General features: G+C 38.5%; 1 protein-coding gene and 1 non-coding gene across 2 annotated transcripts in view; both read right to left on the reverse strand.

The window, feature by feature from the left end:
- LOC126088260 (spatacsin) overlaps positions 1-16,091 on the reverse strand; it is a 388,646-nt gene that overhangs the window by 167,997 nt on the left and 204,558 nt on the right. Inside the window, exons 19-20 of the mRNA XM_049906389.1 lie at positions 978-1,178; positions 746-865 (exon numbers count right to left, since the gene is read on the reverse strand). Of these exons, the coding sequence (XP_049762346.1) occupies positions 746-865; positions 978-1,178 (321 nt within the window). The remainder of the gene's footprint in view (positions 1-745; positions 866-977; positions 1,179-16,091) is intronic.
- Positions 8,715-8,789, reverse strand: Trnas-uga (transfer RNA serine (anticodon UGA)). The gene has a single exon. It is a non-coding gene; the product is annotated as a tRNA-Ser (tRNA).

A 16,091-nucleotide genomic window follows, 5' to 3' on the forward strand; every position in this document is an offset into this window, starting at 1 on the left:
GGTCTCTCCTCTTCCCTCCCTCTCCTCCGGCACAGCCTCCCTACTGTCCACCTAACAGCCTTATCATGTACCCACCAAGTCCCCTGCTCACTCCCACAGCTGCACATCATTTTCCTTCACCCAATTCCTGCTACTGCTCCTCATCTTCAACCCATGCCTTCTCCATACTACCATCACCCATCTCAGATTGCTGTTCATGTCAGATGCTGGCAAAGCCCACTGTCAGGCCAGAGTGGCCACAGACAGTAGCCATGTATGTGAGAGTCATGCTTTTGTGTGTGTGTGTGTGTGTGTGTGTGTGTGTGTGTGTGTGTGTGTGTGTGTGTGTGTGTGTGTCAGGTGCTGGCAAAGCCCACTGTCAGGCCAGAGTGACCACAGACAATAGCCATATATGTGAGAGTCGTATGTGTGTCTTCAGTTTGAAGAAGGATTTTTTTTGCCTGAAAGTCAAAAATTTAGCAGTATTTTCATCATGTCTGTCTGTGACTCAATGCCTCATCCATGTGATGAGTAGCAGCAATCTATCCCTTTCATACTGTTGTTATTCAACATGGACTTTACATTGTTTGACATTTTCTCCCAAAATGTTCTGGGCAACAGGTAAAGGCATTCAATGTGACTTTATAACAAAACAAAACAGCAATGCAGAAATGAAGGTGCATCAGTTGTAGCACTGTTAGAAATAAAATTGTTGACATTAAATGCACGATATGAGGCAATTACATCATACAAACACAAAGTTTACCTTTTTCCTCAAGTTTACACACATATTTTTGAAAAGCTTCAGAGTCACTGAACTGCCACCAAAATCTTGATTTGTCACACAGAGCCTCATGAAGGTACTAAAGGCGCACAGAGGATTATCCTGTAAAATATGCAGTTCGCTGTTATCTTGGACATTAAAATTTGCTTATAAAAGAAAATAATGTATTACTTTTTGTTCATTTACAACATCTACAATTTTTTAAGGTATTTACCGGCAAAAATATCTTGAAACCTCTTTCTAAAGTTGGTAAGAAACGAGCTCGAACAGTTTCTTCCACTACTAACTGCAGTTCACGGTGGGTCCACAGCTGTTGTCGAAGAGCCAATTCAAGCTTTTGTGAAATAGTGGAAACGTTTTTTGGTGGCAGTGATGAAAGCAGCCAGGTACACGTGCATTCTATAACTGACGAGGGCTGAAATGAAGAAGAACACAAAATAATTTTTTGTAAAGAGTTAGTAAGCATAGAAGAAAAAACAAAAATTAAGATTTAATGTCCCACTAAAAACAGCCCAATTGAGATGGAATATAAATATCTTTATTTCAGCACCAGTGGCAGAGTGATGGATGAAGCATGAACTGAGTTGTGTCCTTTTAGAGGAACCAGTTCAGCATTTGTCCTACAACATTAAGGGAAACCACAGAAAACATTAATCTGTCCAGCTGGATGAGGATTTGAACCACACTTGTACTAGCCATCAGCATGAAAGTTGAGAATATAAAGGAAAAGACCTGAGCTAAAGCACAAAACTGACCAGAGTTCCTAAATAAAATAATGATTTTAATCAAACAGCCTAGTAGAAATGATGATGCCTTTCTTTGATCATTTGGGCTGATGAGTCATAAAAAATATTGCTACATGCTAGCCAACAAGGCACCATTCAGGCAGATGGTGAAGAAAGTATCATGCCGGGGGATGCATATGTGGAATGAAATATGGTCTCTCATACTAGCAGTGAATGATACACAGAGTCTGCTGTCGGATTATGTCCATCTGTTTTTTGCATACAAGTGCCCTGTACCTCAGCAAGCTCATATGCCACCTATCACTCCAAGATTGTCAGAATGGCTTGAGCAACCTTGCAGAGATAAGAGAATGCTTATGAAGCCACCCATATCACTTAATCTCAGTCATTCTGAGTGCATCCTAGGACACTAATGAGCAATACATGCTTACCTTGGATGAAGCTTCAACTTATCTCTTTCAGTTGTGAATGGTAGTTAAGAACATATGGATTCATACAGCTCCCCAATGCCTTTGGTTTCTCAAAGAGTCCACACTGAGATACAATGCCATTGCCCTTAGATTGAAAGAGGGTGCTACAGGCAACTAAATAGGTGCCTTTAATTCAACTACTCATGAGTTTCTTTATTATGTTAACAGAAGAACCAAGGAAAGAAGCAAGACCTTCCATAAAACGGAGCAAACAAAAATCACTATTAGTAATAACCAACTACGAGTATTATTAAAGTTACTCTCATGGAAAAATAGTAGTATCTATTACAGTTTATAGGTGTTTATACTGTCAAATATTACAATAATTTACTGGGTTACATCATACAAGAATGCCTTCACATGCTACCAATATGATCTGAAACTTTCTCTATGAATTATACAACAATAATACTATGACTGTACTATTTATGGAACTACATGCCATCACTTACGGAGAAAATGACCAACAGGCAGTTAATTAATTAATTCATTCACTCACTCACTCATTGTGTTCCACTGATGCTATCAAGAAGAAGAAGAACCTTCAGGGATGTGGAATGGGTCAAGGAACACATTAATAAAAGACAGGGAAATAACAGAAACTTAATTTGCATACTGTATTAACAATAAACTATTACTACACTACACAATGCTATTCATGCTTATGCCAGTTAATTTTAATCAAGCAAATTAAAAAGAAAGCTGCTACTTTGCAAAAAAATAAAAAAAAAGCTGCTACTGGAAGAGTAAAAGTTATTTGAATACGATGGTAGGCCTACTTTCCAAAGAATAAGTTTATCCAATATTCTAATGTAAATATCGCTACCTGTCCTGCAGCCCTGCAATGAACAATGCTGTATCCCTTGTGGCTAACAGAACTTTCCAGTCCCTGAATCTAGATATTCTGATAATTTGTAGAAATATGTTTTTAATTTTACTTTGAGTGGTAAGGGATTTCAAATTTCTTGCTTCATGTTAGAATGGAGCTTGTTGAACGTCTTCCAATTAGATTACATAACACCATTCTGTTGTTAGCAACAAAAACCATTAAGAAAGGGGATTTGTTGGGAAGTGAGTGTAAGAATTCCAAAATTATTAAAAAGGCTTCTGCAAGAGGTATAATTATCTACTTTACACAATATTTTTACTGTTTACTTCTGCTGAATAAATTCTTTGTTTACTTCAGGTGTACTGTCCCAAAGATAATTCCATAAGGTTACATAAAGTGAAAACATGTAAAGTAAGTCAACACTCTTGTCTTTAGGTCAAAACATTTGAAAATATTTTTAAGAGCAAGTTACACTCAATTGAGCCACTTAATTAGTTTACCTACATGTTGACTCCATTTTAACATGTTATCCAACTAGATTCCTGGGAATTTCAAACAGTGTGTTTCATTTGGTGTATGATAACTGATGTCTACTTTTGGTGTTAAAAGGTCATTATTGCTTGTTTTAAATCACATAATAAGAGTATTTATGTGATCAGGGCACAAACTGTTAGCTTTGAACCATTTGTAGCCCTTCAGCTACCATCTTAGCTGTGTCTGGCAAAATTGAGTTCAGACACTTCTGCCAACAACAAACATCATGGATTTTTGGTCTCCCTAAAAAGTCATTGGAAGATTATTTACATAGGTGAAGAACAAGAACGGTTCCAGTATAAATACTTTTGGGACTGCACACATTTGATTCTCTGTGTAGTAGAATTTTGTGATCTACACAATCAAATTCTTTGGCAAGATACACCAACAGGGTACATTTCCTGGTTCAGCTGTGCTGGTGAGCATTTTATTTGTGGGGTCTTGCATTGCTTTCTCTGCTGAGAATCCTTTAGAACATCCAAACTGAGAGTCAGTTAACAAATTCTGTTCAGCTGAATGAGTCAGTATTAAGTCATAAGACAGTTTCTTAAACTCTATCTAAGGGACACCACCTTATTGTAGCACTAACTGTTTGGGTGGAGGGGTTTGCACATTTGTGTTAAGCTGAGAGCCATGCAAAGCTACTGGCAGGGTCTTCCCAGCCAGATAGATGCCACCACATGAAACAGACAAAGTGTGTTCCACAATGTCCCACTTCTTTCCACATCCCTTTCTGTAGTCCTTTTCCCCAAAACACTAGGACACAATGGCAAAGTGGATGAAAGAGGAATATCTCACATCTGAAATGGTCATGAAAGCAGAAGAGGTTATGTCAGATAAACTGACTGTAAAGGTGTTCTCTATTGTCCTTGAGCTTGCAAACAGCTTGTTCCTGATCTGAAATCTGAAATAACATTTCATCCCCATGTTCTCTGACGAACGGTTCCAGAATCATAATGAGTTGGTTACTTCCTCACAAGCTGAGATCCGCCTTAAACAAGTCACACATATGGTAATTTCTCCTGCCATTTTCCTTAAAGCCCAGTGGCAGTGAGATAAGGATGCTGGTAGTAGGCTTTAGTGAAGCTGGAAGCTGTTAGTATGGACCTGCACTCTGGCAGCAGCTGTGTGATGGTCTGTATCTACAAACAGGCAGGCCTATTTAGGATCACTGTTGCCCATTCTGAATGGGGAAGGCCCTAGGAAAGGGCTATACATGAATAGTCACACTTGTAACAGGCTGGGAATCCACACTCAGAAGGTTACTCATAATTTGTGGAGAGAAACCAAGAAAGAACAATACGACTATGACTATTGGAACATGGACTGTAAGGACTCTTCTGCACTTAAGCGGTAACAGACCAGAAAGAAGAACAGCTCTCCTCATCCACGAGCTAGCTAGATTAGATACAGACGTTGCTGCCTTAAGTGAAACCACTGTATCAGCTGAAGGACACATCAATGAGGCTAGTTCAGAATACACTATCTTCTATAAAGAAAAAGGATACAGAAGAACCACACACCCTTGATGAAGGATTTGCAGTAAAAACAAAAACAGTGAAACAACATTGATTAACACCTACTGCTGTCAATCAAAGAATTATAATTCTTCGAATTCCCCCTCACTGGAGATAGCTTTGCCTCCCTCCTTTCTGACAATGCTCCCTCTTTATCCAGTGCAGAGGATACAGAAAACTAGTTCTACCATCAACTGAGAAACGTTCTCTTCAAGATACTTGCTAATGGTAACAACAACTGAAGACTTAAATCCTAAAAAAGGAACAGATAATCATTTTTGGGAAGACATCATGGGTATCAAGGTGTTGGAAATAGGCTGCTACTTCTTGGTCTCTGTCTGAGCATGAACACACAATTCCACTTACGTAATTGTTATAAGGCTACATGGATGCACCCATGCTCCAAACAACGACATTTCATTGACTATGTCATCACTCAGCAGTGTGACAAGAAAGACACCCTGATAACCTTGATAACAAAAGCAACTTGAAACACCAATGTCTGCTGGATCAATCACAACTGTTGGCTAGCCATCTGAGGGTCTTTGTCCATCATAAAACATGATCCTACTTCTCAAATCCCTCCAGGAGAAAATTAAACATTAACAGACTGCAGAATCAAACTGTTTGCTTTCTCATGCAAGACACTTTTGGATCAACTTAGTAATATGCCATGTATTGCAACAGATGTCAAATAGGAATATACCACTTTACAAAACATCATCAAAAAGGCTGCAGAAGAGGTCATTGGTTTTGACACAAAAACAAAAAATGTCTGTTTGATGACAATAATGAGGTGATTAAGAATGTTATAAGTGCCAAAATTCATCCTTTATGGAAAAGAAAACATGCTTTCAAGGGCTCAAGCAGAAACATCAAACTGAAATACAAAAAATCAAGAACATCTGGCGGCAACAAAAAACTAAGGAAATCCAAAGTCTGTCAGATGCCAGGGATTTTCAGAGCTTTTACACTGGAAGAAAAGAAATATATGGGCCTTTTCACTCCTCTCCAGGAACCCTGAAAGCCGCCAACGATATGACCATACTCAGTAACGACAAGAAGTCTTGCTCAAAAAAGTATTTCACCTCATTCTTAAACCATAGGTCTACTGCTGATGATGACTTACTCAAACATGTCTCACAACATTCAACACAACCTTTGATGCAGTCCAACTGACGTTTCACGAATTCAACAAGGCTCTAGATAGTATGAGATGCAGAAAGGTAACCGGACCTGACAAAATACCACTACAGATCATTCAAAGTGGTGGCTTCCACATAAAAACCACATTATTCTCCCTGTTTCTTCTAATGTGTGAAGTCCATAAGGTACCAGCTAGCATGAAGAATGACAAAATTGTCACCACCTTTGAAAAAGGTGACTGAAGCATATGTGGTACACCGTGGCATATCCTTGATCTCCATGGCTTGTGCAATTTTTGTTAGAATTCTGTTGAATTGCCTCCAGACTCTTTCCAAGACTGTACTTCCAGAATTACAATGGGGATTTCACCCCATCGGGGGAACTATTGATATGATCTTTTGTGCACAACAACTCCAGGAAAAGTGCAGCGAACAACATAAGCCTTTACTATTTGTTCTTGTGACTGGAGATCTGGGGGACTACAGCTGTTCAATATTGTAAGAATCCTTATGATGTCATTTACTGTATTGCTACCAGTTTTGGCACTTCAATGTATCATCTTCAGGCCTTAGGTGATGCTGAAGGGGGTAACTCCATCCATACACACAGTGCATCAGCAGCCAACATAACTGTTTTATGCAGACTACCTGTAACTGTGAAGTTGTCTCTCGAACCAACAACTGTCAACTATTTGTGATCTATGGCCTAGAAAAGGGCCAGAGAATCTATATGGAAGGTTTTAAAACCTTTTGGGTGCCCCAAATACTTTGTATTCTAGTTTGCCATGATGATATGTCTGGGCAAGTGCTACGCCAAAACGAAACATATGACAAATTCGTTACTAATGGGCTCAAACAAGGATGTGTCCTCATGCCAACAGTGTTTGCCCTGTACCTGGAAGGCATGCTTCACGAGACATCATCTGTAAACAATGCATGAGTAGAACTTAAATACAGATTTTATGGTGTGTTATTTAATCAGTTCAGACTGCATTCTAAAAGGTTCACTAGTCTCACTCAGGTAAAAGAACTGCAGTATGCAGACAACAGTGCTTCTCCAGCCCACACCGCTGCAGACTTGTAACCATCTGTAAACAGTTTCAGAACTGCACGTAAATGGTTTGGCCTGACCATCAACATCCAAAAGACAAAGTCTCTCATGCAGCCAGCTCCTGGAACTGTCTTTCTGGATTTCAATGTTTCCATTTCTAGCACACCTCTAGATCACTTCCTCTATCTAGGAAGTATATTATCAATTAATTGGACATTGGAAAAGGATGTGGAGAACAGGATTCATGCAGCACGTATTGTTTTTTGGATATCTCTTACATCAGGTCTTCCTGAATAAAAATGTGACACTATGCACCAAACATATGGTGTATCGAGTTGCTATTATTTCTACCTTGCTCCATTATTGTAAAAAAACCTGGGTGCCTTAATCTTAAGAAACTACAATGCCTCAACCAACAGAAGTTAGATACATTATAAATATCAAATGAGATGGCTTTGTATCAAACACTACTGTTCTTGAGAAGTACAGAAGCCACCATTACTGGTCACAAACTCAATTGGATTGAGCATATCCAGCAGAAGAGAAACAACAGACTTCCTTGACAAGTTTTGTATAGTGAAATGACACAACTACAAGACTCCTAAGTGCTCCTCCGAATTGCTGTAAGGACCAATTTAAGAAGAATCTGAACACTGATCAGAGTAATACCATAATCAATGGTGTCTTACATTTTGTGCATGAATGTCATAGGTAGGAAAATGAGAAATGTCAGAGATGCAAACTTTGTCAGCCCCAGGCATGCCCCAGCCCCCCCCCCCCCCCCCCCCCCACCCGATGTGTAATCTATGTGGCCACATGTGTCATGCCAGGATTGGTCTGCTAAGCCATTAAAAGCATTTCCATGCCTGAACTACTATGCAATAATGTAAATGCAGGGGTAAAATGAAAATGTAGATACCGGTACCAGCTGATGACTTCCTTAAATGTATTTGAAAAGACTTGAAGAAGTGAAATAAACAGTAGCTAGTTGTGTTTTGATTATCTCTTGTGTTATAGCAGGGTGTTACTACAGCATATGTAAGTCGGCCAGGAAATATGGATTGAGGTACTGATTGATTACAAAGACAGTTTATAGATAATTTTATCAAGGCACAAACACTACTGTAGCTAGCTGAATTATTAAGTTTTAATGAAGCAATGAATATTACAGTTACTTTATGACTTGTACATTTGAAACAAATGTCTGTTGCTGCAACTGCATGGATTGTTTATTAGTGAGTGCAATGTTTGATTCCACTGTGAGGAAGTACACAGTGAACCTGGTAGCTAATGATTTGAAAGTGTTACAATTTCTTACAGAGCTGTACTGTAGGGGATGAATTTTATTTGGGTTGCTACTTTTCTACGTGTCTTGTTTATTACTGTTCCAAAATTTTTGTGTTATTCTTCCTTTTTACCATAGTACATGAGTTTTGCTGTTTTAATAACACAATGTAGCAATACAGGCAGTACTGCAGTTTCAGATGTTGCCTACAGCTAACATTCTGAATTACCTAAGGCTTGCTGCTCTTCATAGCACAAGATACTTTAATCCCATAAGTTATCCACCTCTTATCCTTGCTTCTGTTTAAGTTTACTCATATTTGTTTTAGTGGAAAACAAGAATATTGCTGAAACTTCCTGGCAGATTAAAACTGTTTGCCGGACCGAGACTCGAACTCAGGACCTTTGCCTTTCACGGGCAAGTGCTCTACCAACTGAGCTACCCAAGCACGACTCACGCCCCATCCTCACAGCTTTACTTCTGCCAGTACCTCGTCTCCTGCAAGGTTCGCAGGAGAGCTTCTGTAAAGTCTGGAAGGTAGGAGACGAGGTACTGGCAGAAGTAAAGCTGTGAAGATGGGGCGTGAGTCGTGCTTGGGTAGCTCAGTTGGTAGAGCACTTGCCCGTGAAGGCAAAGGTCCCGAGTTCGAGTCTCAGTCCGGCACACAGTTTTAATCTGACAGGAAGTTTCATATCAGTGCACACTCCACTGCAGAGTGAAAATCTCATTCTGGAAACATCCCCCAGGCTGTGGCTAACCCATGTCTCTGCAATATCCTTTCTTTCAGGAGTGCTAGTTCTGCAAGGTTCGCAGGAGAGCTTCTGCAAAGTTTGGAAGGTAGGAGACGAGGTACTGGCAGAAGTAAAGCTGGTTGGACGGGGCGTGAGTCGTGCTTGGGTAGCTCAGTTGGTAGAGCAGTTGCCCGCGAAAGGCAAAGGTCCCGAGTTCGAGTCTCAGTCCGGCACACAGTTTTAATCTGCCAGGAAGTTTCATATCAGTGCTCACTCCGCTGCAGAGTAAAAATCTCATTCTGGAAGAATAGTGCTGTCTGCTTTATAAATTTCTCCTTGGTGTTCTCCGGTAATTTCTCTTTAAAAACTGTGATCAAGCAATTGTTCATGACTGCAATAAAATACTTATTTCTATGACTGATTAACACGATTAACATTTGATCATTGTGGCCACCACTGTTGTTGAATCTTCACATAGAATTTTACAGTAGACATAGTTCAAAGCTGGACATGAATAACTGAAAGTGCCCCCAACCAGTACTATCTTATAGAAAATTAACATTAAGGTCTCAACAAAGAATGAGTCTTTGGTTAATTCTCTGTGATACAAGAGTGAATCAAATATAAACTGGAATTCTTGTTTTATGGACCTTTTTGTAAATGAGAGCAGCTTGATCTCTACTCATTGTTTCTTTCATTTAGAGTAATAGCCCTCCCCAGCTAGAACATTGTCGTACCATTTCTTTAGTCAGAATTGCTATGTCAGATCTGTTGTGCAATGCTTTATAATCAAGTTTCTAACAACAGAGGGTGCCAAACCATCTGAAATTTTGCACAAACTTGGGGTACAGTTCGGGGACAACAGTCTGAGAAAGACTCAGATGTACTATTGCACAAACAGTTTTTACAAGGACAAGACATAGTTAAGAATGCAACTCACTGGCTTAATCTGAGGACCAACATGACTGACTTTTTAATTTAAAGTAGTTCTTCTCATTAATTTTCTCAATGAACACCTTACAGTGAATACTGTATACTACTATCGTGGAAAATGCGCACATCGTCAGAAAAGGCATGCATTTCAAACCCTTGTCAGGGACTCTTCTAGGACACTTAGGTTAGGTTTAGTTTAGTTTTAGTTATGTCATGTTCCGTAGATCATTTTCCTGACTATTTTATCGATACGATGTGGAACGAGTCAGATTACAAGATACATATACATATATGAATACTGCTAATATTAATATTACTGAGATTTTTAGTTCTACATATACAGCTACATTTAGAGGTACAATTTTTATTTTATTTTATTTTGCCATTTCTGAAACAGAAACTTGTCCATGGAGTAGAAGTCCAAAAGAAATGATTTTAAGCTAGATTTAAAACTTGATCTGCTACCTGCCAGACACTTTATGTTGTTGGGCAAATGATCAAAGATTTTTGTTGCTGAATAATGTACTCCATTTTGAGCAACTGACAGCTTCAATAACAGATAGAAAAGATCATTTTTCCCTCTAGTGTTGTACGTATGAACATCACTGCTCTTTGCGAAATGAGATGGATTATTTTTTAATGAATTTCATTAGCAAATATATGTACTACATGACGTCTTTGGGTGAACACAATTAATTATTCTCACTGCTCTCTTTTGTGCAATCAGTACTTTATGTGTTTGTGGTGAGCTACCCCAGAAAACTATTCCATAAGACACTATCGAGTGGAAATATGCAAAGTACATTAGGAGGCTGATCTGTGATTATATGAAGAGCGAAATAAGCTGAACTTCGGGTGTTTGAGAAGCTCAGTAATATGCTTCTTCCAGTTCAAGTTGTCATCACTGTGAACATCCAAAAAATTGGAGAAATCTACCCTGGTAACAGAGCCCTGTTCATATGCTACATCAATTGTCGGTATGATTCTATTCGGTGTACAGAGCTGGATATAGTGAGTTTTTCCAAAATTAAGGGGGAGTCCATTTTCCGAAAACCACTTAATAATTCTTTCAACGACATCCTTAACAAAATCTTCAGCTGCTTTTTCTGGAATGGGATTTATTATAACACTCATGCAAAAAGTACTAGTTCCACTTGCTGAATGTTAAGTGGGAGGTCATTCACATGAATAAGGAACAGCAGAGGACCTAAAATTGAACCGTGTGGGACACCCTTTGTGATAACTCCCCATTTACTAGAATTTACCACCCTCCCAACATTACTTGTGCTATTCAGCACAACCTTTTGCTTTCTGTTCATTAAGTATTATTCAAACCAGCTGTGTGTATAGCCTTCAGTTCCATAAAACTGGAGTTTTTCTAAGAGAGTGACATGATCCACAGAGTCAAATGCCTTGGAGAGATCACAAAAATACCAACCGGTGCTAATTTGTTATTTAGGGCTTGTACTATTTGATGGGTAAATGTGTAAATAGCATTCTCAGTTGGGTAATCCCTCTGGAATCAGAACTGTGACATGCTGAGTAAATTATTTTCACTTAAGTGTGAGACTACTCTTGAATACATAACTTTTTTGGATATTTTAGAAAATGAAGTCAGCAATGAGATTGGTCTGTAATTATTTAAGTCACTCTTGTCCCCTTTCTTATGAAGAGGTTTGACAACTGTGTACTTCAATCTGTCTGAAAAAATTCCCTGTGCCAGCGAAGCATTACATATATCGCTAAGGACTCCACTTATTAAATTAGAACAACACTTCAAAATTCTGTTAGAGACTGCATCAACACCACATGAGCTCTTGGTTTTCAGTATATTTATAATTCCCTTAATTTCAGTGGGGGATGTTGGTGCTATTTCTAATGGCCTAAAGTCCTGGGGAATGACATTTTAACATATTTTTTTGCTTCTTCAACTGAACCCTTTAACCCTATTTTTTCTGCTACATTCAGAAAGTGATTGTTAAAAATACTTGTAACTTGTGAATTATCTCTCACAACATCATCATTTGGCTTTATTGCTATGGTATGCTGTGCACTGCCAGGCTGCCCTGTCTCCCGTTTGACAATATTCCATATAGTTTTAATCTTAGAACATCCTCCCTACAATCCAGACTTATCACCCTGTGATTTTCATTTTTTTGGACCAATAGAGAAAGCAGTCAGAGGACCAGATTTGACAATAATGGTGCTGTCAAAGTGTTTGAGTGCAACTGGCTGGTTTCACAGCCATGTTCATTTTATGAAAATGGAATCACGGAGTGCCTATTTGCTGGAAAAAATAAGTTTCCTGTTCAGAAGACTATATAGAAAAATAAGTTTGTGTGTATGAATTTCTCTGAAGCTTAAAGGAACTTATAAAAAAATCCCTGCTTATATTTGATTCACTCTTGTATTACTAAAATTGTTTCTAGCTGCTTTACACTTATGATACTTTCCTTTGCTGAAATGTAAACTGTCAGTGCTACAAGCTTGCATGTTTCTTGACCCAGTACTGTGGTGCGGCATTCAAAAGGTTTTCATCAAAACAACGTTCATTAGGCTGAAGGCCTTGCATTAGACTTGGTTTTTGACATTAACAGATATTCCTCCTTTCTTCTTGTTGCCTCTACAGAAGTACAATATTATCTTGTGTCCATCACCAGCGCCCTGTTCAATTTCAGTTATTTCCATATGACATGCTCTACAAGTCTGCTGAAATATCCACTATCCTTTAATTTTCTGAAAGAAAGGATGGACACAGGTCAACCAAGGAAATGATGGACATAAACTGTATGTAAGACAGTGAGAATGACCAATAATGAGTAATCCTTTATTTTTATTACTGAGGTTTCTGATGTTTTGATGGAAGACTCTTAACTCATTTTCTTTGATGTGCTTGGCTTTTTCCAAGCTGTAGTACTGTATTTTGCTAGCAGTTATTTCAATTGTAACAACATTTATTCTGAAGCTCTATGTTTCGAGATGAATTTACCCTAGGGAACATACTTGAAATGACGGAGATAGGATGGGTACTAGTTTGGTCGGACTGGATGCTTCTGATAATTGGCTATGCAGGAAGCCTCCTACCAGAAGTATTCAGATGAAAACCATGTTGTATATGATCCAACCAAATGAGGAGTGATACATCAGGCACACTCGTGTATGGACAACCCCCTCTCCTGAGTGATTACCCTAGGTCTGCCAGCAAGTTTCATAGAATGCTTCATCCAAGGCTTGTCATACCCATCAGTGCATTATCTTCATACTTGTATTAGGCTGTCACAAATAAAGCTTTCAGTCAGTAAGGCCTTCATCAAAAATAGATGACAGACAGACAGACACACACACACACACACACACACACACACACACACACACAAACCGCAACTCACACACTACTGCAGTTTCAGGCAACTGTAGCCACACTTCACGCACAGGCGCGCGCGCGCGCCCACACACACACACACACACCATGTGGCTATAGTTGCCTGAGACTGCAATCATGTGTGTGTGTGTGTGTGTGTGTGTGTGTGTGTGTGTGTCTGTCTGTTGTCTATTTTTGACGAAGGCCTTACTGACCAAAAAGCTTTATTTTTTTCAGTCTTTTTGTCGTGTCTATCAGCAACTCAGCATTTCCACTATATGGTGAGTGGAAACTTTCCTTTCCATAAAATTGTTACATTAAATCCTGGATTTTCCATTGTTTGATACTTGTACTAGGAGTATTATCGGCAATGTGGCTGATAACCTCAAATGCACAATTAAGGTAGCAGTCCAAGCTTTTAGCTGCAAGTCCTACTGTTGTTACACAATTTACTTTCCGAAGACACTTTCCCAAAGAGTCTAAATCGCAGGTGAGATTGCTAAGCCTTGCAGTTGGATTAAAAATACTAGTTATCCAATTATCACATTCCAAAGAGATCTGTACTTAACATTACTACTGCAGACTGCAGCCAGCAAAAACTAATAACTTTTCTTGCACTACTAGCACTTTAACGGAACTTATTGATTTGGGCTTAAAACACCCTGTTTCAGCTCAAATTTAAGAAATGGAGTTGTGGTATTTTAATCACATAACAAACATAATCAAATAATTTGATTCAAGTACATGAGATTAATATCCCCTTGTTCAAATCGCCATTTCCAACCTCTATGAATTCTTCTACTGAATAGTAGCATTTCTCCCACAGAATCTGCTGTAACATTGTCTTTAGAGTCTCTGGCTTAATATTCAATTTGTTTTTGCCACTTATGTTCTTTAGTATTGTCATCCCCTACCCTTGGGATTCCATGTGTATAATGTCAATTGGTGTGTGGGTAGCACAGTATTCTTTTTATTTCTTGTATGTGTAGTTAAAACCATTCTCCTCAAATAATGATAAGCTTTCAATCAAACAGCTTAGCTCACCATTTCAAGCAGTCTTGATCTTTTATTGATGACATTATAAATCATTAGGAAATAGCTAATACTTCATTATCTCATCTATGAACAATTAATTTCCAAAAAGGCTTTGAGATGTGGAAAATATCCTACATGAATGTGTAACTCTGTTACTTCATTGGTTAGAATCTATGAGGTGTTATTGTCATGAAATAACTGACTTTTTAAAACAGCGTGGCCATGACTGCGCATTCAGAAACATGACAGATGGAAACTTGTGGCTAGCTTGACTAAACCCCAAATTTACAGTTTCTGGAACATATGATTACTCTGAATGAACTCGGCTGACCGGAGTGGCCATGCGGTTCTAGGTGCTACAGTCTGGAACCACGCGACCGCTACGGTTGCAGGTTTGAATCCTGCCTCAGGCATGGATGTGTGTGATGTCCTTAGGTTAGTTAGGTTTAAGTAGTTCTAAGTTCTAGGGGACTGATGACCTCGGAAGTTAAGTCCCATAGTGCTCAGAGCCATTTGAACCATTTCTGAGTGAACTCGGTCCTTTCCTTCAACAAACAAAAGCTGCATAGTATTTCTTTGAATCCTAGAAGCATAATAGAACCATTGCCTTTCTAAGTATTGACATATTACTGCTATAGATGTACAACTACACAGTACTGACACTACAACTCATCATCATACAATTCTGCAAACGTGGAGGTAATTATGGAATGACTGGTAGTCTTTAACAAATTTTAGTGATATTTTAACAGCTGTGAATGAGAATGTGTCTAAGCTGTAAAACAAATCCAAACCAATGCATTATAAGTCCTTTGCAACCTCTAAAAGATGCCACAAGACCATTCAGCACTATGGAGTTAGATAAGGTTAATGCTTTTTTTTTCTAATTACACAAAACAACATGCAAGTTCTTCATACAACCACTATATTCTCTTGAGATTAGTGATGATGCAAATACTACTCCAGGCCACATCAACTGCTCTTACAGATTTTTTTTACTCTTGTAACCAGCAGCAGAATTACCTTCATGCCCACTTAGAAGATACAAGTCTATAAACTTTTTGAGGAAATCAGTAAATTAATTTGCAGAATGCCATGAAAAAAGGAGTTGAAGTGTGTAAAAAGCAACGATGAAAAGAAACTTCAGGATGGAACAACAACAATATTATGAGAATGATAGATTGCTACTCACCTTACAGAGGTTATCACTAAATGGTGAGTAGCAATCTCTCCTTTTCATAACATTGTTACAATGAAAAGAAAGTCACTAAGTTTAATAGAAAGAAATCATTTCCTTTGAGAAAGAATAAATGCACTACATCACGTATCATATAGTCTACGTAAAATTCTTAACAGACGAGAAGTATTTTATCCAGATAGCTGCCATACACCATTGATTCACAGCCTGTTAAAGAATCTACTATACTATTGTTACAATTAGAATGAAGTAATAAAGCAACTGAGCAGCAACAGTCAAGTAGATAAATCATAACATCCATAATGCCAAAGATGGAACACAGTGTCAAACAAGCAATATCAAAAAAGTCATACAAAAAAGGAGCACCTACTCACCCACTGCTGAGCCAGGAATAACAACAGCAGAGCCAAAAAATATGTGAACACAGAAAAAACACACTCAGTCTCAAGTTCCTTCAATTAGACAACAGAGTGACACAAAACAGAAAACATAA

The sequence above is a fragment of the Schistocerca cancellata genome, chromosome 6 (assembly GCF_023864275.1).
Source record: "Schistocerca cancellata isolate TAMUIC-IGC-003103 chromosome 6, iqSchCanc2.1, whole genome shotgun sequence".
In the NCBI taxonomy this organism is placed as follows: Eukaryota; Metazoa; Arthropoda; class Insecta; order Orthoptera; family Acrididae; genus Schistocerca; species Schistocerca cancellata.